This window comes from Protopterus annectens, chromosome 6.part0 (genome assembly GCF_019279795.1).
Source record: "Protopterus annectens isolate FY-2018-M chromosome 6.part0, PAN1.0, whole genome shotgun sequence".
Taxonomy (NCBI): domain Eukaryota; kingdom Metazoa; phylum Chordata; order Ceratodontiformes; family Protopteridae; genus Protopterus; species Protopterus annectens.
Window position 1 is genome coordinate 626,247,845 of NC_056737.1, and position 26,748 is coordinate 626,274,592.

The 26,748-nt window shown below is 43.4% G+C and overlaps 1 protein-coding gene across 1 annotated transcript in view; it reads left to right on the forward strand.

The window, feature by feature from the left end:
- LOC122804069 overlaps window positions 1-26,748 on the forward strand; it is a 152,754-nt gene that overhangs the window by 21,556 nt on the left and 104,450 nt on the right. The window contains exon 2 of the mRNA XM_044073734.1: window positions 11,465-11,612. Coding sequence (XP_043929669.1) covers window positions 11,465-11,612 — 148 coding nt within the window. The remainder of the gene's footprint in view (window positions 1-11,464; window positions 11,613-26,748) is intronic.

Here is a 26,748-nt window from a genome sequence, read left to right on the forward strand (position 1 = left end):
TAATAAAAGTCCCTAATGTTCCACCCAGTAAGAGGGACCAAACAGCCTTGGAGATTCAAAAGCTGTTAGAGAAAAGAGTCATCCAAGAAGTTGGATTTTACTCATTTTAGTGCCAAAAAATACAAGGGACTGGAGACCAATATTGGACCTTAGTCTTCTGAACAACTTTGTTCAGCAAACGAAATTCTGGATGGTCAAGGTTCAGTCTATACTTCCTTATCTAGAGGAAAACAATTGGATATGCTTTACAGACCTTCAAGACGCATATTACAACATGAAAATGGACAAATGCTCCAGTAGGTATCTCCATGTTCGGCTAGGGGGCCAGTCATTTTCAGTTCAAAGTGCTGTCCTTTGGTCTCACCACAGTCCCAGGGTGTTCAACAAATGCATGGCAGCAGTCACAGCTCACATGAGACTACACAGATTCTGGGTGTTTTCTTATTTAGACACCACCCCCACCAGGCATCTACTGTTTCAAGCCACACACTTCATTCCAAACCTATTCAATTGCTTGGGCATCACAGTCAACAGACAAAAATCCCAGCTAACTCCCACATAAGACCTCGAGTTCATAAGAGCTCATCTTAACACAATCTCTTGTGTAGCTTCTCTCCCTCTTTACAGACTATAAAGGATTATGTCTCAAGTACAATTGATTATATCCAAAGACAAAGTGGTGGATGCAGAGGAAAGTCTACTGGGATGTCCCTTTATTCCTCCTCAGCCCAGGGCCATAGTGACCACAGACGCTCCCCAGATTGGGTTGGGGGGCATTATCTGGGAAGAACACTCCAAGGCACTCTGCAAGAGGCCAATTTGCACATCAATATCGTGGAAGTGAGGGCAGTGTTTTTAGTGTTGCAAGCCTTTCATTCTGCCCTCCATCCGGGGGCAGTTGCAATTCAGTCAGACAGCACATCAGTTGTATGGTACATAAACAATCAGGGTGGAACCAGATCTTACCCCCTGTGCTGGGAAGCTCTCAGAGTGTGGTAATGGGCGATATCCTCCAACTGCTTTCTAGTGGCAATACATATCCTAGAGAGCTCCAATGTGATAGCAGACAAACTGAGCAGATGCATTCTCCTGCCTCACGAGTGATCTCTCAATCCCAAAGTGGCAAAGGAAGATGTTATGTGATCCTATCTCGCCTACATTCTGACTGATGGGTTCAGAGCCGATCCTCGGCTCCGACTCGGCACGCTTATGCCAAAGAGCGAAGTCTCTTATTGGCTGAGCTTACTATATCCCAGGATGCACCACTACCAGTCCCCCAGATCTCGTTTGCCGCTAATAAGCAAAGACGTGGTCTCAAGCTTGGCTGACCTAAGTAGTGTTTTTTCACTTACTTTCCTGTCAGGGATTTCCTAAAATTCAACAAAAAGCTGTTTTAACAGCTATCTCGTGTTTTTTGTGTATGAGTGAATATTTTTTGTGGTAAAATATTTGTGTGGTGATTGTGTATTGTCTGACTAGAGGTCCCATTTGAGTTGAAGGGCCTTCCCCTGTCAGTCCGTTGTCATTCAAGTTCCGTTTTTATTTTTAGGGTTCTTGGATACCTTTAGTTGTTTTTTCTATTGTGTCAGTCTTGTTTAAAGAAAAAGAAAAAGAAAAAGAAAAAGAAGAATTTTTCTGTGATAGTTAGTGTATTTGCTGTTCACCAGTTTGGTTGCCATAATGTCACAGGCTCCTAGGCCTTCAGGGCTTAAGAAGTGCACTAAGTGTAGTTTCAAGATGTCAGTTACAGATGACCATTCTCTCTGTGTGTACTGTTTGGGCGTCAAACATTTGCAGGAGTCCTGTAGCGTGTGCCACGCGTTTTCCTCAAGGGTCCTCCAAGAGAGGAAAAATAAACTTATTTTAAAAGGCCTTATTAAACCCTCATTTGAAGAGGCATTAGCTTCCTCTCCTTCTCCTGCAAAGAAGAAAAGGGCGTCGGCTCCGACCAGCCCGTCGGATCCGACCGCCAAAAGACATAGGCAGGCTTCTCCTTCGGCTCCACGGACTTCGGAGCCGAGGGCGGAACGGTCTGCCTCGATGCCTCCAGCCTCGACTCTTCTGGGTTCGGAGCTGACGGCTGGGGCCTCGAGAGGCGGGTCATCTTCATCGGCTCCACTGATCTTGGAGCCGATGAAGGTTGTCCGCTCAGACACTTCCTCCTCGGCGCGAAGCCCTTCGCACCGATCGAAATTGGTTTGGACACTCCGGGCGCCGATAATTATCGAAGTCGATTCGAGCCGGGTCCCCTAGTCCCTTGGAGCCGTTGGAGAGGCCTACTCGGACCCGTTCGGTCTCTTCCAGGTCATCAAGGATGTCAGATTCGGACATAGACAGGGTACTCCAAAGACTTTTCCAGTCCCCAGTCTTTCAGAAATTTGTTTCGGCTCCGACCCAATTGGCTTCGGAGCCGATAGCCCATTCCATTGCCATTCCTCCTCCGACCACTTCGGCTCCGTCGGAGCAGGTGCTGATGGAGCCAGTAGAGATCCTAGGGTCGGCTCCGACCCTTACTCCAACCCCGGCCTTCGGGTCCGAGTTTAGCATACGGACTTCTTCGGCCGGGCCCGGAGGTGACGTTTCGGGACCAATGCTGTCGGTTCCAAGCCTCCCTCTCGGTGCTTCGGCTGCAGGACTTCCGTCTGCTATCATGGCTCCGGAGACTGGACCCTCCCAGGATTCTGGGGGTCCGGCCTTCGGAGCTATGAGGAGTGCCTTGGCCAAATCTTCTTCGGCCATCTCTACGGCTTTACCGGCACCTTCCCTGGGCATGGAGACTGGGTCTTTGGCAGTTCCCCTGTCTCTAGGCAGCGGAGCCCCGGGGCCTGAGGTTACCCCCACTGGGGGTTCCCCTCCTCCTGAGGGTCTTTTGGAGTTGTCTTCGGAGGAGCCCCCAAGGAAGAGATCGTGCAAGAGGAAGCACGTGGACTCCCCCGATGAGTCTCTTACATCGGACACTGATCTTGATGATGCGGAGGGGTCCCCAAAGTCGTCCTCGGATGATGTCTCATTTGCAGACATTCTAGAGATCCTCAAGCAACGAGGCGGCTGGAATTCCAAACCCCCGTCCACTGATGAGTCGGTGTTCCTCAAGGCCTTCGGGGCTCAGCCCTCCACCTCCTGGGTGTCTCCGCCCTTCGACGAGCTCCTGGATTTGGTTTGTCGGAGGGCGTGGGAACATCCAGATACTGTGGAACCAGTGCCTTCTCGCCCTAACAAATTTTTGTCTGCCCCACCCGAAAAGGAGTTCTTAACAAAAGGCGTGGCTGTAGATGCCATGGTGGTGGCATCTGCTACCCAGCAGGACGTGGCAGAGGCTTCAACGTCCGTCCATCCTCCTAATAAGGAGTCTAGGAGCATGGACCGCACGGGAAGCGCACCCTGACTTCAGCGGCCTTTACTCTGAGGTCCCTGAATTATTTGGCACATTTCACCAGACTACAGAGGGATCTGGTCAAGGAGCTCTCAGACTCCCTCTCAGGTAACCTACCTGAGCAGCTAGCCCAGTCGGTTAACTCTCAGTTGGCTATCCTTACCTCGATTTCTAACTCGTCCATGAGGCTCATTTCATATGCGGCCGAAGGGGCGGGCAGAGCGGCAGGCACAGGTGTGGCTCTACGAAGACAAGCCTGGCTCCGTTTGTGTCATTCGGAGGCCTTCAAGTCTTCCTTTGCCGATGCTCCCTTTGATGGGTCCTCTTTGTTTGGACCCAAGGTAAAAGACACTCTTACCCGCTGTGATCAGGAGGGAAAGACTTTATCTGCCATAGGAGCACGATTTTCCACTCCCTTTCGGCCTTATCCCAAGGCTAAAAGAGGAGGGAAGATGTGGTTCCGCAAATCACAGAAATTCTTTCCTCAACAGCAGGAAGATTCCCCTTCCAGAGGCAGAGGACGGGGAAATTTTTCTGGGAGACGCCGTCCCAGAGGCGGCAGAGGCCCCCGCAACACTGGAGACCGCGAGTCCTTTCATGGCTCTTCAGCCTCCCACACTCCATGAGGGATTGCCCGGCTGTGCTGCTCCGGAGCCAGTCGGGTGCCGTTTTGCCAAGCACCTAAAAGCCTGGGAATCTATTACTCAGGACAGATGGGTGCTTCAGATTATTGCCGGAGGTTACACCATTCCCTTCACATGTCCACCCCCACCGTCCAAAAAAATCCCGGACCCTCCACCCAGTCAAAGAGAAATTGCAGCCGTAGAAGCTTCAAAGCTGCTAGAAAAAGGAGTCATCCAACCGGTCCCCACAGACCAGATCGGATCCGGAAATTACTCAAGGTTCTTTTTAGTGCCAAAAAAGACAGGGGACCTGAGACCCATTTTGGATCTCAGCAAACTAAACCAGTCCGTCATGAAGTCCAAATTCCGAATGGTCACTTTACAATCCATTCTCCCATTGTTGGAGAAAGATGTTTGGATGTGCTCCATAGATCTCAAGGACGCCTATTATCACATACCGATACATCAGGCGTCCAGGAGGTATCTGCACTTCAGCCTGGGAGACAGTCATTTCCAATTTTGTGCACTGCCCTTTGGTCTCACCACAGCCCCCAGGGTGTTGGCAGTAGTGACTGCTCACCTGAGGAGTCTCGGATTCCAAGTGTTTCCCTATCTGGACGACTGGCTCCTGACTGCCACCACCAGGCATCTACTACTAGAGAACCTACAAGCCACCATCTCCCTGGGTGTTTCCCTGGGAATTACATTCAACTGGTCAAAGTCTGTCTTGCTGCCTTCTCAGCGCATAAGATTCATAGGAGCAGAGATAGACTCAAAATGAATGCGGATCTTCCTTCCTACCGAAAGGATACAAACATTACAAAATCAGGTCCAAGCCCTGCTTCTAAGATCCAAAGCCCCAGCCAGGATGGTCCTGCAACTTTTAGGTTCAATGTCTGCCACGGTTCTCCTAGTTCCACTGGCAAGGTTGCACATGAGGATTCTCCAGTGGCTATTATCGACACAATGGTCTTTTCAAGATCTCCCCCTCAATCATCACATACTGATTACAGAAACGTGCAAATGGGACCTCCGCTGGTGGCTTCTGCCATCCAATCTGAATCAGGGAAGACCCTTTGTTATACCCCCTCCGGTGGCCACCTTGACTACGGATGCCTCCCAGACGGGGTGGGGGGCATTGTCTGGGCAGGTCAGTTCAAGGTTCTTGGCTTCCCAACGAAACATCTCTCCATATCAATGTGTTGGAAATGAGGGCTGTACTTCTGTCCTTACAAGCCCTCCACAAGTTTCTCCCTCAAGGCATTATCGCCATCCACACAGACAACATGTCGGTGGTCTGGTATCTAAACAAACAAGGCGGGACCAGATCTTACCCCCTTTGCAGAGAGGCCATGAGGGTGTGGGAATGGGCAGTGGCTACCAAGCGCTTCCTGGTAGCGACCCACATTCCAGGCAAATCCAATGTATTGGCAGACAGACTGAGCAGGACTATTCTCTCTCCTCACGAGTGGTCTCTAAACGAAACAGTAGCAGCTCAGATTTTCAAAAGATGGGGGATTCCGTGCTGCGACCTGTTTGCAACACCACGAAACACGAAGTGCAACAGGTTCTTTTCCTTGACCCCGCATCAAGGGGAGACAGCTACGGATGCTCTAGTCCAACCTTGGCCAACAGGACTGCTTTATGCTTTTCCTCCGATTCCACTCCTCCCCAAAGTCATCCAGAAAGCTTCCCAATTGGGGTCCACAATGATTCTAATTGCTCCGTACTGGCCTCGTCAGGTATGGTTTCCCTACCTACAGAAATATGCTCTGGACGGTCCTTGGTTCTTGGATCTAATTCCGGACCTTCTGGTTCATCAGTCGGGACAACAGCACCAGTCCCTTCACACTTTGAAATTAACAGCTTGGCTCCTCCACTTCCGACTATAGTCAGAAATCACACCTTGGACCCGGAAGTTATTCACATTTTATCTTCAGCCCACAAACCCACCACTAAGAAGTTGTATCACAGTAAGTGGAAGAGGTTTGCTATCTGGGCTCAACTCAGAGGCTTAGACCCTATTACTGCCCCGATACCAGAGGTCTTGAAATTTTTAACATCCTTGTTTAATCAAGGATCTTCAGTCTCTACTATTAAAGTCCAACTAGCAGCTATCTCCAAATTTCACGATTCCACAGACCCACCGTTGATGAGCAGCAGATTATGTAAAACTTTCATGAAAGGTGCTGTGCTTTTAAGACCCCCAATTTTTCATCCTGCGCCTCCGTGGGATCTTGATTTGGTACTTCGTGCCTTAACATCTTCCCCCTTTGAACCGGCTGCTACATGTGAGTTGAAATATCTGTCTTGGAAAACTGCCTTCTTAATTGCAATTACCTCTGCAAGAAGAGTTTCAGAACTTCAAGCCCTATCTATCAAACCACCGTACTTGATTTTTCACAAGGATAGAGTATCACTTAGACCTAATCCATCTTTTGTCCCAAAAGTTTGCTCTAATCTCTGTCTCCAACAATCTTTAGAGCTACCAGTTTTCTTTCCAAAATTTTCAAACAAAGCGGAATACACCTTCCATACATTGGATGTTCACAGGCAATTGCGCTTCTATCTAGATAGGACTCAGCAAATTCGGAAAACAGATCAATTGTTTGTGTCCTTTTCAGATAATAAACTGGGTAAAACCATCACTAAAGCTACTATTGCCAAATGGATCAGAGATCGCATAACTCAAGCTTATTCCTCTTCAAATAAACAACTTACAACATCTGTCAAAGCTCACTCTACTAGAGCTATGGCTACCTCTATTGCATTCCATTCCAAGCTCGCTATTTCTGAGATTTGTGCTGCGGCTACTTGGTCCAACCCGCACACTTTCATTTCCCACTATAAATTGGATGTGGCATCTAAAGGACAAGCATCATTTGGTTCCACGGTACTCAGGAGTGTTTTCCAGTGAGCCACCCAGGATTTAGGTGCTAGGGACGCTGTCCCATCAGTCAGAATGTAGGCGAGATAGGATCACATAACATCTTTTAGTTATGTACTCACCATAACTTCAGATGTTTGGGATCCATCTCGCCTACATTCCTAATACCCACCCTCCTTCCCCCTCCCTTGGAGATCAGAAGAGATTGAACGGTTTGGGTTCTACTGTTTTTATCTTGTATCATCTGTCAATGTTATATAAGCAGTGCATGCGTGTGTGCATGTATGCGGACAAACTAGATCTGGGGGACTGGTAGTGGTGCATCCTGGGATATAGTAAGCTCAGCCAATAAGAGACTTCGCTCTTTGGCATAAGCGTGCCGAGTCGGAGCCGAGGATCGGCTCCGAACCCATCAGTCAGAATGTAGGCGAGATGGATCCCAAACATCTGAAGTTATGGTGAGTACATAACTAAAAGTTTTTCATCTATGGGGTAAGCCTTGCTGTGACCTCTTTGCTTCCCCAATGAACAACAAATGCACCAGCTATTTTCCCTTAATCCCTCCTCAGGGGTAGTCCCTGAGAGACACTCTCCTTCTCGATTGGCCCTTGGGTCTCCTCTATGCCTTTCCCCTATTTCCCCTCATTCCCCTCTTCTTGAAGAAAGCCCAAAGTTTGAGAAGCAAAGTGATGCTCATTGCACCCTTTGGGCCTTGGCAAGTCTGGTACCCCCTTCTTTGGGCTCACCTGATTCACCATCCATGTATTCTGGACACAGTTCCAGTCTTGCTGTCTCACCTGCAGGGACTGGTGCACCCCAACCTTCACACTCTCAAGCTGACACCTTGGTTCCTCCAATTCCATTAGTCGCCAGGCAAAATAACATAACTTCCCCAGTGCAAAATTATTTTCTGGCTTCTCACAGAGCATCCACCAGGAAACTCTATCTTAGCAAATGGAAGAGATTCTCTGTTTGGGCCTGTAAGAATAAATTAGACCCCTTTTCAGCACTTGTTGAGAAAGGTTTGGAATTTTTAGCTTCCCTTTTTGATCAAGGAGCTTCTGCTTCCACCGTTAAAGTTCAGTTAGTGGTCATTTCTAATTTTCACAATGGCTGTGATAACCATTCCTTAATATCCCATCACTTATGCAAAGGTTTCCTTAATGGTGCCTTATGTCTAAAACCCTCATTCAAGGATTATATTACTCCATGGGATCTGACTCTGGTTTTGCAGTCTTTAGTACTTCCTCCCTTTGAACCAGCAGTGCCTTGTCATCTAAAATTTATTTTGTGGAAAACTCTTTTGGCCATTACTTCTACCAGGAGAGTTTCTGAAATTCAAGCATTATGTGCAAAACTCCTATATCTGATTTTTCATAAGGATAGGGTTTCGTTGAGGACTAATCCTTCCTTTCTTCCTAAAGTGGTCTCTGAGTCTAATATTAACCAAACAATTGATTTGCCCGATTTCTTCCCCAGATTTCTAATAAAGGTGAATATTGCTTGCATTTACTGGATGTTCATAGGCAATTACATTTTTACCTTGACAGAACTAGTCTAGAAAATCGGACCAATTATTTGTTTCCTTTTCAGGCCCAACTCTGGGAAACTCTGTCTCAAAGTTTATCTTGTCAAGATGGCTAAGAGATTGTGTTACCTTCATTTATAATCATACCAAACACAAGTTATCTAAGCCTGTAAGAACGCATTCTACTAGATCAATTGCTACATCAGCTGTTTTTCATTCAAAAGCTTACATGGACGAGATATGTGCAGCTGCAATGTGGGCTATGCCTCATACTTTTATCACTCATTACAAATTGGATATGGTCTCCAGGAGAAGAGCATCCATTGGCTCTATGGTTCTCAGGAATATCCTTCCATAGGGCCACCCAGGACCTAAAGTAGCTGGGGACTCTGTCCCATTGGTCAAGAATGAATGAAGACTGACAACATTAGAGAAAGCAGTTATGTACTCACCATAACATTTAATTTGTATTGTCAATCTACAATCATTCTTGACATCCCACCCTCCTTCCCCCTCCTGTAGATATTCTGGAAGGCCGGACACTTGTCCTGGGAGCCTATAGGTTTGATCTTGGATATAGCCTCTACTCTGTTTATATATTCTTCTATCTTGCAAACTCGATCTGAGGTAATGGAGTGAAGGGGGATTGTGGGTAGAGTCTTAGCTCGAGAGTTTTTTTGGCTGGTGTGAGCTGTATAATGGCTGAGCCAGTTCTAAGGATCAGAACCGAGTCCCACTGGTCAAGAATGAATGAAGATTGACAACACAGATGGAACGTTATGGTGAGTACATAACTTCTTTTTAAAGCGGACAAGATCAGCAGGGCAATTTTGATGCCTTACGAGTGGTCTCTCAAAGAGGAAGTGGCAGAAAGAATTTTACAGAAATGGGGTCAGCCTTGTTGTGATCTGTTTGCATCACCCATGAACAACAAATGCAGCAGCTACTTTACCCTAATCCCCTCTCAGGCAGAGTCACTGAGGGATGCACTGGTACATGATTGGCACCCAGGACTTTGCTTATCCTCCAACTCCCTTGATTCCCAAAGTGTTACAGAAAGCAAAATTGTTGAAGAGAGCAATCATCCTCATTGCCCCTTACTGGCCCTGACAGATTTGGTTTCCCTATCTACAGCTTCATTTCCAGGAAGATCCATGGATTCTGGACCCGGTTCCAGACCTACTTTTACATCCACAAAGACTGGCTTTTCCAAACATGAAAAACCTAAAACTGACAGCATGGCTGTTCCGATTCCAATGATAGCCAGGAATCCTCTTTTTTCTTCTCCAGTGAGACACATTTTGCTTTCTTCACATAAATCTTCCACACAAAAACTTTACAAAATCAAGTGGAAAAGATTTGTCGCATGGAAAAAAATGTAGATTATTTTACTGCTCTATTGCACCTCATTCTGGATTTTCTAGCAAAACTTTTTTAGCGAGGGAGCTGCTGCTGCTACTGTAAGAGATCAGTTAGCTGCAATTTCAAATTTTCACCTAGAAGAGGATGGTTCCCCTGTCATGTCCAATAAACTTTGCAAAACCTTTTTGAGGAGAGTTCTGTTGCTGAGACCACCTTACAAAACTCCTTCTGCCCCTTGGAACTTGAATTTTGTATTATCTCATTTAATGCCTTCTCTGTTTGAGCCTTCAGCAAATTGTAATTTGAAATTATTAGCTTGGAAAACAGTTTTTCCAGTGACTATTACTTCTGTCAGAAGGGTATCTGAATTACAGGCTTTGTCGATAAACCCACCCTATTTAATATTTCACAGAGTTTCATTATGAGCTAAACCTTCCTTCCTGCCCAAAGTAGTTTCAATCAGTCCAAATTTCCAAAACAAAGGAGAATATCTGCTACATTTATTAGATGTTCACAGGCAATTGTGCTTCTCCCTACATAGAACAAAGGACTTCAGAAAAACAGATCAATTGTTTGTTTCCATTTCTGAAATGAGAAAAGGCTTGCCAGTTTCCAAAGTTAACTTGTCAAAATGGCTTTCTGACTGTATTACTTTCATTTATAAATCCCAAAATAAGCAGTTACCTAAACCAGTCAAAGCACATTCTACTAGAGCTGTGGTACTTCTTCAGCCTTCCTGGACAGAGAATCTCTGGACAATATTTGCACAGCAGCTACATGGTCAAACCTCCATATCTTTATTACTCACTACAAAGTGAATTTGGCCTCCAGGGGTAGGGCTTCCTTTGGATCAATGATTCTGAGGAATATTCTTCCATCAGCCACCCAAGATTCAGGTTACTAGGGACGCTGTCTCATATGTGAGAATAAAGGCGAGATTGACAACAGCACATAAAGAAGTTATGTACTTACCATAACGTTCCATGCATGTTGTCCATCTCTGCCTTTTTTCTCACAACTCTCCCACCAACCCCCTTCCTAGACTCTTGGAAGAATGGGTGATACAAAATGAGGCCTTCTAGGACTCCTTGTTATTTGAAATGTTTCTTTAAATACCTTCAATACTATTATTTCTATCTTTTTTATATAAATACTGACTTCTTTATTGGGCAAACAAGATCTGAGGTAATGGGGAAGTGCATTCTGGGAAAGGAAGCATGCCCAAGAGCTTAGTTGAAGGCCATGAGCTTCTGCATAAGGCTGAGATGGATCTGACAGATTGGATCTGATCCCAGAATAAAGGTGGAGATGGACAACACACATGAAACGTTATGGTAAGTACATAACTTCTTTTTTTTCAGTACTGCTAACTCAGCTAAATAATTTACCCAACATTTCAAAAACATATTACACAGCTGATAGAAGGGGTCCTGACTGTGTGATCATGGCTGTGATCACTCAGTCAGGGTCTCACAAAAGTAGCTAAACAAACCTTCAAAAAGTATCTGCCATGGCATATTGGAGTATGCCTGACTGAAGACTGTTAGAATGTTTCTTTTACTGCTCATGTTGAGTTAAATAGTTAAATGAGTGAAATACGTTCATGGCATTAATGGTTAATGCTGTGTGATATTTACATTTTTATAGTGAGATTTTGGATGTAAAAGTGTTGCATTTATTTGAATTTACAGAGTTAGCAACCACTAAGGCAGGAAATGAAATGGAGCAACAAGATGCATCAGGTACTCTGTGCGAGGAACACGAATGTGAAGCAAGATACCATTCTTTGAGAGAAGAGCTTGAATACTGGAAGTCTCATACTCTGGACACTAAAGATATGTATGGATTACAAAACTTTTAAATTTAGAGTGAAACAGAACGGGCTGAATCTTTTAGTGTTTTTGATTTTTGCATCTCTGGCACATTTTGGCACCATCCAAAGATTCCCATCCTCATCATCCATTCCAACCTAGAATCCATAGGGCACTGCTATCGTAAATATCACTTTGGATCATTCCTTTTACCCCTCACTCACATGGCTTTGGATCATTCCTTTTACCCCTCACTCACATGGCTTTGAATCATTTTTTTTACCTCACACTCACATGGAGACTCTGTTGTCAAGAAAGTAGCCTTGACTGACTCAAACTATCACACAAGATTTTTAGACTCCAACTTCAAAAATGTGCTGCCTAAGTAATCTTAATCCTTTTCCCTTACTCTAAATAAACATCTAGATTTCATGGACAAGGAAATATTTTGTCAGCCTAAATCAGAATGAGCTTACTGGATTCTTTAGTTCAGAAATGTGTTGTTGCTTTCCTTTAGGCTGTTCTGTCCTGACTTCAAAATCTTAAGATTAAGTTAACTTACTAAGTTGATTTTCAACAAAATTTGTCGGCTCAGTTATTGTTTTGAGTAATAGAGCACATTGGTGAAATCTGCTTGAAAGCGTGCAGATGCCTACTCCTGAAGGAAACTTAGGCTTCAACTCACCAGACATGAACTTTCACAGGATATTGAAATCACCTAATGCTTCTTAAAACTGGAAGAAAACTCCACCCATACCCTAATTTATGCCCACCTATTTTAATGCAAAATTACCCCTATCATAATTGTTTGCCCCTGCTTCCTGTGTGCTTGATCTTCAAATATACTATTCTTGGCATGCAACATTTTGTATCTTGCTTTAGAAAATGGCCTGTGTAGATAGTGACACCTGTTTGGCTACAACAGAAAAATGGCATGATATCATGAATGAATAATGGATGGAAATCAGTTTGCCAAACCACTTTCAAAAATCAGTAGAGTTTTGAACTACTTTTAACCAAAATAGCTCAGCACATGCATATTGTGACTGTGCCTTTAATGAGATCATAAATTCATATATACTCCAAGAACACTGAGTCTCCTGACCATTTTTGTCTCAGGCCACACTGGTAAATCCTGGAGTGAATTTGTAAATAGCCATGCATTCAGCTAGTTTATTTTTAAAGTAAGATAGTGAGTCACCCATCCTGTCATCTAGTTTATGTTTAAAGGAAGATAGTGAGTTGTACTGCTTAACATGCAGGGAATGTTTATTCCAGAGGTTTGGGAGGTGATGGAGTGGGAACCTGTCCCTCTACCATGTTTTATTTGTTTATGATTTTTATACACTATTCCCAAACCTGAAGCAGCCACTATAGCTATAGTTGATTCCACTGCTGCTAAGCACCTAGTCAATTCCAGTCCTACTCTTTCTGATAAGGATGTGAAAACTATCGATAGGTATGGAGAAAAGGTGTATACTTCAGCGACTTTGATTTTCAGTATTTTGAATTGTCAGGCTCATATGTTAAACTTTGTTCTGACTAATTGTGAAAGCATGAGGAATGTTTTGTCTGTAGTTTTTTTTTTCTTGTGAGGAAAAATCTGCTTTAAATAACTTAGATTCTTCTCTTTCACAGGTCACTACTCATTTTTACAGTCTGTGTACGACTCTGTTGAAACTTCTTGCTAGGCTATAGCCACTGATTCTGTTTTGAGGAGGTTACTGGGCTATAGCCACTGGTTCTGTTTTGAGGAGGTTACTGGGCTATAGCCACTGGTTCTGTTTTGAGGAGGTTGCTGGGATATAGTCACTGGTTCTGTTTTGAGGAGGTTGCTGGGCTATAGCCACTGGTTCTGTTTTGAGGAGGTTGCTGGGCTATAGCCACTGGTTCTGTTTTGAGGAGGTTTGCATGGCTGCATTCTCAGAGCCTCCTAGATGATGCTAAAAATTAGATTTTAAATTCACCCTTCAATAGAGGTTTAGTGTTTGGCCCCTCTGTAGAAGTGATCAAAAAGTGTGATAAAAGGGTCAAGCTGATCCAGGGAATCTCTAAAATGTTTCAGCCATCCTTTTCCAAATATTCCAAAGGATTTTCTCATCCAGTTTTGGCAAAAAGCAGAATAAACAATTTCTACAAAATACAGATAAGCAGAGATTTAAGAAGAAATGGAAAGGGGTTTCAAACAAGAAGTCTCAGACCTTCCAAAACCAAGGACAGTCCAACAAGTCTGAATGACTTTTCAAGAGATCTTGTGAACCCTTCCTACCTTGCCCCCTTTTTTCTTCCAGAAAGTCCAACTCTCCATTTTTTTTAGCAACATATAGTATTAAACAAACGGGTTTTGAAAATCATTCATTAAAGTTGCAGATGACATTTTGAGGAAATTTTCTTATTGAGGGTCATTGCTCATCCTCCAGACCAGATGCTTTTGTTTCCACTCATTCTTCATCAGCTGCTTTCCCAAGGAGTGATAGAACCAGTCCCTCTTTCCCGAGTGGTCATGGGTTTTTATTCAAGGATGTTCACAGTGCCAAAGAAAGAAAATGCTTGGAGAACAGTTCTGTATCTTTCTTTCCTAAACTTATTTGTGATAGTGCCCAAATTCAAAATTATGTCACTTCACAACCTGTTACCTGTTCTTCCTCTTTCAGATTTCCTGGTAACCTAGACTTAAAAGATGTCTATCTATCATCACATCCTTATTTATCCAGACTTCAGATATTTCTTAAGATTTTGTTTTTCTGGATCACATTATCAGCTCTTTGTCTTACCCTGTGGACTACCCACTGAACCAAGAGTGTTCACAAAGTTTCTAATTACAGTTATAGCTCATTGCAGGCTACATGGTATCCACATTTTCCATATTTAGACAACTTGCTTATCTTTGCAGAGTCTTTTTCAAAGTGTCAAGAATCTCTTTCTCTCTCTCTTGGGTGAGAGTTCTTCTACACAACCTGGGATTTCAAGAGAACATTCAAAAGTCTTTCTTGATTCATTCACACATGATTGTATTCCTGGGATGTCAACTAGACACTACAGTTCAAAGAGCTTTTCTTCCAAAGGAAAAATAGATCCATATCTAGATCTATTTTTAAGATTTTCCACCCAGACTTTGGTCACTGTAATGTAATATCTCAGGATTTGGGGTCTCATGGCATCTATGATTTTCATAATAGCCCTGGCAGGATTTCACATGAGAATGATGTAGTGGTTTCTGAAACCTTTTTATTTTCAGTACTAATACCAATACCCTTTATCTTTTCAAATCCCAGTGCTGGGGTTTGATAGAAGATAAATCATTTGGTGGAGACAACAGATAACCTTAAATCCAAGTCTCCCCTTTTCACACCCTGCTGCAAAGCAGTTCCCTCAGATGTCTGTGACTTTGCCTGGGGAGCAGTTTCAGGAGGGATAAAAGTTAAGGGAGTGTGAGACACCAAAAACAAATGTAAGCACATAAATAGCAAGGGCATGCTTTCCCTAAACGAGGCACCCAACTCTGTGAACCATCTTTGTTCCCTGGAACCTCATCAAGTGGTTATAGACAATACTGCAGTCATGTGGTATATCAACAAGGAAGGGGGAACCAGGCTGTATCCCCCCTTGCAGACTAGCCATGTTAGCTTGGAATATAGCTTCATAACAGGATCTTACTTTACAGACAAATCTACATTCTCTCAGAGCAAAACTGTGTGGCAGACAAACTGAGCAGGACCAGGTCAGACCCTTATAAATGGATATGACCCATCTGTGGGCAGTTCCTCAAGTAAACGTCTTTGCCTCCTCACTGAACAATCAACTGGCAAGATTCTGTTACACGATTCCATGCAACAAGGCCTGAAAGACAGGTACCTTTTCTTTTCCTTGGGCAATAATGCTCCTGTATGCATTTCCACCCTTTCCAATAAAATCCAGGGTACTTCTAGAAGATTAAGAAGGAATTCTCCAAGATTATGGTGTTGACTCTCTTATGCCCCAGATAACTGTAGTTCTCCCTTATTTTGGAACTGGCCACGGGGAATTAACACAAGCGTCTTCACATACTGGATCTACTCAAATGGTGTTTGAAACACCCCATCATCAATCAACTTCAACTGACTACCTGGATGATAGGGTCTTAATCCCTTTTAGGCACCTGTTTACTGAGGATGTGCAGCATTAATGAAGGCAAAAATGCCTGCTACTAGATAATCATATAACAGTAAATGGAAAAGGTTTTCTAGGTGGTGTCAACAAAATAACCAGAACCCATTTAGGGCTAGTTGTTGTCTGGTTTTACAATATTTGTATGAGTTACTATTCTATGGCCTTTCTTATACCTCTGTCAAGGTTCATTTATTGGTGATTTCAGCATGTTTTCCCGTGAATTCTCCTCTTTCAATGCAGTCTCATATCAAAATGTTTTTAAAAAAAGGTTTTTTAATAAGAGACCTCCAAGAAAACCAGTGGTCCCTCCTGGGGATCTTAATTTTGTGTTAGAGAAGGTAACAGTTGCTCCATTTGAACCAGCTAACCTGGCTGCGTAACTTGAGGTTCTTAACATAGAAAAGAGTTTTATTGATTGCTCTAACCTGTGCAAGAGGGATATCTGAGTTGCAAGCTCTTAAAGTGAGTCAACCCCATCTCATTTTTCATAGGTACAGGGTTTCTTTGAGAACTAATCCTTCTTTTATGACTAAAGTGGTATCCAGATTTACTTTAAGCCAAACCATCCATCTCTCCATTTTTTTTCCTGAATCTAAAAATGAGAGAGAAAGGATACCCCATACCTTAGATGTCCACAGACAACTCGGGTACTATCTTGATAGAATTGAATCTTTCAGATATTCTGATCAATTGTTCATTTCTTGTGAAAGCAAGAAAAAGGGACAACCTGTGTCAAACAGACTACTTCCAAATGGTTGTCTAAGGCTATTACCTTCTGCTATATTCACCATAACAAAACTAATTCAGGCAGGGTCAAGGCTCACTCTTCCACTGCTTGGCTTCATCTATGGCTTTTTAGAAAGGGTTAGATTCTAAATATGTCCTAGAAGCTGCTACCTGGTACTCTGTACATACTTTTAAAAAGCACTATAAGCTTGATTCCTTCTCTAGGTCTAGATCAGGCTTTGTTAGGACCATTCTCCAGGGGCCCCTGGATTCTTCTCCTTCCACCTCCCAAATCTAGTTAGCTAGGGTAATCTATCCATATAGCTAAGGCTACTGCAACAGTGATCAATATGATAAACATAGTACAGTTGTGTAAGTAAACTTACAATGACAGTAGATGTTTGCTGTAGTAGCTGCTCGCTTCCTCCCTCCCTCCATCTCCCTTGTTTTTTGGTGTGCTTTTTATACCACGATGTGGACATTTATGTTTTGTTCATACTAACATTGTCCTTTCAGGGCTCAGCCTCCATCTCTCTGCCGGCAGGAAAGCTCTGAAGGGCTTTTCACTCAAACTTGTCTTTTTGTCAGTCCAGCTCAAGCTATCTGACAGGCTGGGTGTGTGCAAGGTGCCCTTAAGCTTTTGAAGCTGGCCAGCTGTTATATCTTTGGCAGGATATAACTCATATAGCTAAGGCTACTGCAGCAGTGATTATTTAAATATCTACTTTTTTGTTTAAAACAAGAAACATCTTTATTAAATTATCACTTATATAAATGAAAACAAACCATATTGACATAATTTTAGTTGCAGACGTTATACATCACTTATAATCTATCCAGTCACTGTCAAACATTATGCAGCTCATTCCTGCTTTCTTTTAAACCTCATTCCTCATCTGCATGTATTGTTCCCACAATTTTCATTTTTTGCTATGTAATTTGCCCCAACCCTTTTCTAAAGATGCCATTTCTAGTTTCTATTATCTCTGTTACTATATTCACTACTTCTAGTACAGTTGGTTTAGAGTTTGATTTCCATTTTCTAGTAATTGCTTTTTTGACAGCCACCATAACTAAACTCAGCAAGGCTTTACAATGTCTAGGCAATTCTGATTCTGTATCATAGCTCAAAAAAATCAGTCTGATGTTGTAAATCTTTGTTTATTCATTACAAACAGGACTTTGGTTTTGTCCTGGGAACCGATAAGGTCGTTTCCAAGCTCGCGCCGGCCCAAAACTCTCAGCTAAGACCTACCCATAACACCCCTCTCCTAGTTACTTCAGATCTTGTTTGCCGCATTCCTAGTCAGATGTGCTAGCCATCTCTCTCAAAACTAAGTAGAAAATTGTAGTTTTTAAGATAGTTTCTCCTCAATTTTTTTTTTAATCAATTTACCCTTTTCCCATTGTCGCCTATAACCTAATTCTTTTCCCTACCCTTTACCTTGGTAATTTAATTTCTACCATTATTGGTACTGTCCCTCTCTCCTGCCTTTGATAGGCCCTTCCTTACCACTTGTAGTATTTTTTAAATACCATTGTTGGTATGCCCTCATCTTTTTCTCTTCCTTCTTTTGTTTTTTCTATAGGATAGCCTTGTTGCCTTACTATGTCACACAAAGCTAAATTGGGGTTTAAACAGTGTGACAAGTGTGGGTATAGGATGCTCAACTCGGATGGACATGTTCATTGTGTCTACTGTTTGGGCATGGATCATATTAAAGCTGACTTTGACATTTGTGCTAGTTTTAGTAATTGCACACTAGCAGAACATAAAAATAAGCTTATTTTAAAAAGTTTAATCAAGACACCTTTTTCGGTGGCTCTATCTGGGTTGGAGGTCTCAACCCCTCCAAAGACCAAAAAACATAAGGAAAAACTTAGTCACTCAATTCTTGCATCTCCTTCAGTTATGGAACTGAGTTGGTTCCATGCTTCACCGGTGCCCTTGGCGCAGACCTCTTTGGCACCAGGCTCTGCATCTTCTCCCTCGGTGCCGTCCATAATATTCACCCCTATTTTGGTTCCAACCTTGGCACCACTGACTTTGGTGCCGTCCTTGGATCTGACATTGGCTCCTATGACTATACCTGCTTTTCCACCATCCCTGGCCACGGTGCCGATAGTTTCTTTGGCTCAGTCAGCTCAAAAACTCGAATATCTGCCAAGGACAAGATACTCTCCAACTTATGACCCTTTTTTGGGGCAGAGGTTTAGCCTCTTTCTAGAAAGATCTGATTCTCCTTCAGCAGCCTCCTTTAAATCCACCAAGAGTTTTTCTGAATTAGATCTAGTGCGGGTTGTGGACCAGCTTCTGGCAGCTAGGGGATTGCCCATTTCAGCTAGACATTCCGTCCCTCTTGGCTCGGAATCTTTTGCTACATCTTCCCCTGTTTATCCTCCTCCGGCCTCTACACAGGTCCCAGAGATCTCGGTACTGATGTCCACCTCAGTGCATACTGTCTTGGCTCCGACAGCAGTTTTTCACCTGTTGGCACTGACCATGCTTGCTGCATTGGCTCTGGTGGAGCCGATGCTCTCTCAGAGCAGTGCTTGGACCATGGTACCTAGCCTGGCACTTATTTTCTTGCTGGCACCATCTATGTCTATGGCTGCAATGGCTTCCAGTCCTCTCCGAGCTCCTCACCTGGAGGTGGGCTCCTCAGGGCGGGTGTGATGAGGTTGTCCTTCCTGGTTCCGAGCTCCCATCCCTCCTCAGGTGGGTCTGCTTTCCAGGTGATGGAGAGGGTCCTTGCCTCCGCAGGCTCACAGTCAGCACCAATGACATCAGTATCAGAACCCCCACCTAGCATGCAGCTGTCCCAACCCCCTATTTTGGGACCACGGGCACCAGAGTCACAAGACCCCCCTTTGAAGGGAACCCCTTCTCTGGAGTCCTCCTCAGAAGATCCCACAGGGGAGCCACCCTGGAAGAAATGGTGCAAGAGGAAGCACCTTGATTCCCCAGAGGAATTTATCATCAAAGACACTGATTGTGGTGAAGGGGAAGGGTCCCCATGGTCTCCCCCACATGACATCTCATTCGGAGACATTCTTGAAATCCTCAAGCAGCGGGGAGACTGGAAGTCCTCTAACCCTTCTTCTGAGGAATTGGTGTTCTTGTAGGCCTTCCGTGCCCAGCCATCTACTTCCTGGGTGACCCCACCGGCAGATGACCTTGTTAAGCTCATTGTGAAGCATGCCTGGAAGGCCCCAGACAATGTAGAACCTGTCCCCCGGAGGCCACACAAAATTTTATCTACACCTGAAGACCAACCCCACTGGCCAAGCAGTTGACAGTTGATTCTATGGTCATGGCAGTGGTCACCAAAATGAACTGGCAGAAGATAGTTCCACTGTCCATCCTCTGAACAGGGATTTTGGGATCATGGACAGACTAGGGAAGCAGACCTATGCTTCAGTAACATTCGTCATTCAGTCGCTGAACTATCTGGCACACTTTACTCGCCTCCAAAGAGACCTAATTTCTGAAATGTCTTCCTCTTTGGCGGGTTACTGCCTGATGAGGTCCATGACACTGTCGCCTCACAGCTAGCTACCCTTGAATCCATCTCGAACTCCTCAATGCATTTGATATCTCACACCACCGAGGGGGCAGCTCAAGCTGCCCCATCAGGCATGGTCATGAGACATTATGCACTTTTTGGACCCAAAGTATGAGACACACTTACACGAAGTGAGAAAGACGAAAAGACCTTGTCTGCTGTGGGCATACATTTTTCCAACCCCTAGAAGTCCTACTCCAGAACCAGAAGGAAGGAAAAATGTGGTTCAAGAAATCCCAAGGATCTTTTCGTGACACTCTTGGTGAAAAATCCCCCCCAGGGCAGACGGGGCAACTCATCTGGAAGACACCCCTTTCAGGGTAGAGGGGATCCATGTAACCAGGGTACTAGAGATTCTTTTTCCAGCAGACCCTACCAGCGCTCCTGAGCAGTGGCCTGATTGCTTTCCTCTGGACGCAGTCGGGGGTCGTTTTTCTCTGCACCTACCAGCCTGGCATCTTATTACTACCGATGTTTGGGTGCAGAGAATAATATCCAGAGGCTACCAAATACCATTCAATTTAATTCCCAGATCCGTCAAACGAATCCCTGATGTACCACCCAGTCAGAGGGAATTAGCAACCTTAGAAATAGAAAAGCCACTAAGAAAAAGAGTCATCCAACCAGTCCCACCAAACCAGACATGATCCGGGTTTTACTTGAGGTTCTTTTTAGTCCCAAAAAAGACAGGGGACTGGAGACCAATCCTGGATCTCAGCCTATTGAACAAATTTATCAAACCTCAAAAATTCCGGATGGTCATGGTACAGTCTATTCTTCCCTTCATACGGAGGGACAACTGGATGTGCTTTATAGACCTCCCAGATGTGTACTACCACATAAACATGGATCACCACTCCCGGAGGTTTCTCCAGTTCCGGCTGGGAGCCAATCACTACCAGTTCGGGGCACTGAAATTCAGTCTCTCGACAGCCCCCCAAGTGTTCACCAAATGTAGTTGAGATAGCTTATCTTCGACTACAAGGTTTCCAGGTGTTTCTGTATCTAGAAGATTGGCTCCTTACTGCTCCAACCAGGAATCTCCTAATCCACAGCCTCTCTTACACTCAAGGTCTCGCTCTCCACTTGGGGATTACAAGCAACAAGAACAAATCTCAAATGTCCCCAATGAAGACACTGGAATTTATTGGAGCGGTCTTCGACACAACATCCTGTCAAGCTTCTCTCCCCCCTCACAGGCTTTCGAAAATAAGACACCAAATCCAAGACCTTCTTCCTCAGACCTATGTACCAGCATGTCTTGTACTGCAGCTCTTAGGCTCCATGGTGGCTGCCATTATGTTAGTACCATTGGCGAGGCTGCACATGAGAATCCTGCAGTGGCTCCTTTCCGCACAACGGTCATTTCTAACTCACCCACTTGACCACGTGATACATCTTACAAACCGTTGCAAGGAAGACATGCTATGGTGGATGAAGCCATAAATGAATCTTTGGTGTCGACCGTTCTGTCTTCCCCAGCCCATGGCCACGGTGAACACGGATGCTTCCCTGTTAGGGTGGGGGGGTGCATTTTCAGGGAAAGATGGTCCAAGGCACCTGATCCCCCATGGAGGCCAATTTGCACATAAATGTCCTGGAACTGAGGGCAGTTCTCTTAGTGTCTTATGCATTCTATGCATCTCTACCCTCTGGGACCATTGCAATTCAGTCAGACAACATGTCAGTCGTTTGGTATATCAACAAGCAAGGCAAAACCAGGTCTTACCCCCTGTGTCGGGAAGCCATTAGGATTTGGCACTGGGCAATGGCTTCCAACTGCTTTCTTATAGTAATGCACATTCCTGGGAGTTTCAACCTTATTACGGACAATCTGAGCAGGAACATCCTGATGCCTCATGAGTGGTCCCTCAACCCAGTAACAGCGGATCGGATCTTCTGACGCTGGGACAAGCCTTGTCGTGATCTGTTTGCTTCCCCCCAAACTACAAATGCAGAATCTACTTTGCCCTGATCCCCCCCTCAGGAGGACAGCCCGAGGGATGCTCTAACACACTATTGGCCCCTGGGTCTTCTGTATGCCTTTCCCCGATTTCCACTAATTTCAAAATTTCTCCAGAAAGCTCAGAGGTTGAGAAGTAAATTGATCCTCATTGCCCCCTACTGGCCCCTTCAAGTCTGGTTCCTGTTTCTATGGCCTCATCTAATTCACAGCCCTTGGATCCTGGATCATTTCCAAGACCTGTTATCTCATCCTCAGGGACTTATTCATCCGAATCTCCACAGTCTCAAGTTCTGCTTCCAATGATTGCCAGGCTGCCTGACATCCCATCTCCTGTTTGTGAAATTCTTCTGGCTTCACACAAACCTTCCACCAGGAAAGTTTATTCTAGTAAATGGACTAGGTTTTCTATTTGGGCCAAAGATCAGAACATAGATCCCTTCTCTATGTCTCTTCAAAAGATCCTTCAATACCTGACAGCTTTTTTACATGCAGGAGCCTCGGCATCGACGGTCACTGTACATTTAGCAGCTATCGCCAATTTTCATAATGGACGTGATAATTCTTTGATTATGTCACATCGCCTATGCAAGACATTTTTGAAAGGAGTATTACATGTTAAACCTCTGGTCAAGCCTCCCCTAGAACCCTGGGACTTGATTTTGGTACTTCAGTCTCTGACAGGTTCTCCTTTCGAGCCCCTTGATTCATGTGATTTAAAATTTTTGTCATGGAAAACCTTTCTTCTAGTAGCACTTACCTCAACGAGAAGAGTATCTGAGCTACAGGCCTTGAGTGTCAAGAGACTTTACTTGATCTTCCACATGGATAGGGTGTCCCTTCGTACTGACCCTTCTTTCTTGCCCAAGGTCATTTCTGTTTTTTCCATTAATCCTGCCAGTTTTCTTTCCTCAGCATTCTAATAGAGGGAAGTACCTTTTGCACACCCTTGATGTGCATCAGCAGCTTCATTGTTATTTGGACAGGACTAAATCTTTCAGGAAAACAGATCAATTGTTTGTGGCTTTTGCAGAACCCAGACTGGGTAAACCTGTTTCCAAAGTGACTTTATCCTCCTGGCTTAGAAATGCCATTACTTTTATCTAACAACAGAATAAGCTATCCTTACATTCCGGAATAAAGGCTCATTCTACCAGATCTATGGCTACTTCTGTAGCATTTCATTCCAGAGCCTCTATGGATATCTGAGCAGCAGCCACTTGGGCAAGACCTCATACCTTTAGCTCTCATTACAAATTGGATTTCACCTCCAGGGGAGGATCTTTTGGTTCTATGGTGCTCAGGAATATCCTTCCTTAGGGCCACCCAGGACTCAAGTAGCTGGGGAATTGGTCTTATTTGTAATGAATAAACAAAGATTTACATCAGATAAAGAAGTTATGTCTTACCATAACGTTCCATCTGTGTTGTAAATCTTTGTTCATTCATTACTTCCCGCCCTCCTTCCCCCTGCCTGGACTCCTGGTGGACTTTAGGAACTCCTGGTTAGGGTATTTGCTCATACAGAGCCTTCTACTATTTTTCTATTACTACCTCTATTATATAGGAGTGGGCAAACTCAATCTGAAGTAACTAGGAGAGGGGCATTATGGGTATGTCTTAACTGAGAGTTTTTGGCTGGCACGAGCTTGGAAACAGCCATATCAGTTCCGAGGACAGAACTGAAGTCCTATTTGTAATGAATGCACAAAGATCTACAACACAGATAGAATGTTATGGTAAGACATAACTTCTTTTTTCCTTAGTCATACCAATTTGCCCAACCAGTATTTCTGATAGAGTAGTCTGCAGCGAATTTTTAAAGTCTGCCAACTCATTGCACTCCCAGAAAATATGTTCCCAATTACCTCTGCGTTCCCCATCACAAATCCAGCATCTGCTATCTACTTGTGGAAAAATTCTTTGGACTCTACTTTGAGTATAAAAATACCTATGTAAACACTTCGGAGCAAAGATCCTAAATCTTATAGACTTTGTTGCATTCCTGGGAAATATACATATATCCCGCCATTGTTTCTTTGTGAATTGCTTATTCAATCTCTCTTCCCAGTCCTTTCTAACCTCTTCTAATTGATTCTTATAGTTATCATGCAATATTTTATATGTTCTACTAATTATTCCTTTTTTAACAGCAGCTTCTGTTCCAGGTTCTACTAAAAATTCTACCATAGCTGTCTTTTGCTTAGGATCCCCCTATTTCTTTCTCTTTGCCTATACTCTGATATCAGTCTTTGATAGGGCAGGCAATCTCTAGCCTGCAGTCCAAATAAATTATTGGCCTCTTCCCATTTTATTACCTTTCCCTATCTAATTATTTGCCCCCTATACCTTATTTTTGCCACTTTTCTCCAATAAATTCCAGCCCCTTTTTGATTATTGTATGTAGCCCCAATTGCAGTCATCCCTATTGGCAGAATCTACTTTTTCCATTCCCATGTTGGCTTAGTTCTTAGAATACTTTCTGCTACTTTATGAATATAATATTCTGTTTGGTTATTGTTATTCTCCTTAAAGATCTGTATCCAAAATAACAGTCTCTCCTTGTTTCTTGAGCTCCCCCTGTTTCATCATCTTCCCTTTCCACTTTGAATTATACATTTCTGCTTGTGCTATGTATAGGAGCTTTAACTGTGTAGCTCTGAAGTATCCCTTCAAATCAAGTAATCCCAGACTGCCCTGTTCTATTGGAAGAATCAGTTTATCGCACTTGATTCTTGGCATCTTCCCCTCTCAGATAAACCCCTTCAGCTCTTTGTTAATTGTAATCCACAACTTCTTCTCTGGTTGATAAAAATATGTCTGACCTGTGTATAAAACTAAATGGGCTAAAAACATTTTAACTGCTTGTATCTTATTATCCATATCCATAAAACAGCTTCTAATTTCTCAGTTTTTGTATTATCTTTTGTTTAGTCTCTTCACAAACATATCCTTAGCTGCCACACCAGAATCCTTTTTAATCCATACGCCTAAGTACTTCATTTTATCATGTCTCCATAAATATGGATATTGCTGAACCAGTTCATGTGTGGGTACATAATTTACAGCTATTGCCTTTGGTTTGGCTTCATTAATTTTTTTTATCCCAAAAAGATTTGAAATTGTCTGAAAATGTTCCAGAACACTGAAATGTCCTTTTCTGTTTTATCAGGTATAAAATAATATCATCTGCAAATAGAACCAGCTTTTCTTGTCTACCATACTAATCATATCCTTGAATTTCTGAGTACCTTATTTTCTTTGCCAATGGTTCTAAATATAATGCAAATAACAAAGGGGAAGGATGACACCCCTGCCTGGTTCCTCTGCTCAAACAGAAATTATTGAGAGTAATCCACCCACTTTAATTTTCACCTCTGATCCTTCATATATCCTCCTAATGAACTTTATAATTTAATCAGGGAATGCAAATGCTTCCATTGCTCTACTCATAAACTCCCAGCTTACTCTGTCAAATGGTTTCTTTGCATCAAGACTTACCAACAAATGTGGTATTTTCTTACATTCTGCTTTCCTCTGGATCATCAATGTTCTTTGAACATCTACTGTTATGGTACGTTTACTTATACAAGTGTATTTTCCAGCCTCCCTTTGTAGCACAGGGACTTAGGGCCTGTTGTCTTTTTGTTTAAGAAACCTTTGGTAAAAGATTAAATTAAAGGAAACCATGAACTACCTGTTCAACAACTAACTAAAATACACAAGTTATCTCTGTTTCCATTCAAAATGGCAGATCTAAGCAGCTGATTCAATGACCAGCATCTCCACATTCATTAGCATCACTCTCCCTACTTCTGCACACAGACTCATAACCCAGTCACTCTCAGTCTCAGCACTTCATGAACCTTTATCACAAGTAGCAGCACTATAAACATAACTTACTTTTTTGTGTACGTTTTTTTGCCCTATCCCTGCTGACCATTAAGCCTCTCCCTCTCTAGACAGGGCCATCATCTTGGCAGCCATAGGAGTTGCTTGTGCCATTTCTTGTATCCCAGCACTGAAGATGTTTTTCTTCTAAGGCTATAGCCCTTCACCTTGGGCTGGGGACATGCTCTTCATGTCATAGTGGGGGACACTATACCCCTTCATACATATGCACATTGTTGCACACCTGTTGAGGAAGACTACAGTGCTCACAGCTTAATGAGCTGAACACACACACCCCAGGACCCCCCCCCCCCCAAGTGTCACTGTCCCTCTTCTAAGGAATTACAGCATTGAACAGCCCTTTTCTGGCCTTTCCTCATGATTGGTACAATCATCATCCCCATGGCAGTTACAGCAGGTATTCTACTAAATGAACACAGGTGACTCAGGTCATAGTCAAGACTTTATCCCTTTAAGCAAGTACAGCTGGCTAACATAACTTATTTTTGCTGCAGAGGAAGTTGAGGGATAGACCGCAACAGAAGGACACCATACAAAAGTGTTATTTCTTTAAGACTTCTCTTACAGTCCTGAATGGGAAAGATGGTCTTTTCCTTACATTTGACTTCTATAATAAACAGGTGCCACTTTACTCATGCTAACATTTCATATTTTTCTCTAATGAGTATTATATATTCTATTACTTCACTGTTTAGCATGGCAGCTATGGTTAGTTTTCCTTAAAAATACCATATTTGTTTTTTATAACAACAAAAATAACTTTCACAGGAGAGTAACAAGGGTGAATCCCGAGTGAGTAAACAAAGCCAACCATGAAGAAATCCTGATATACCCATAAACAGGACTAA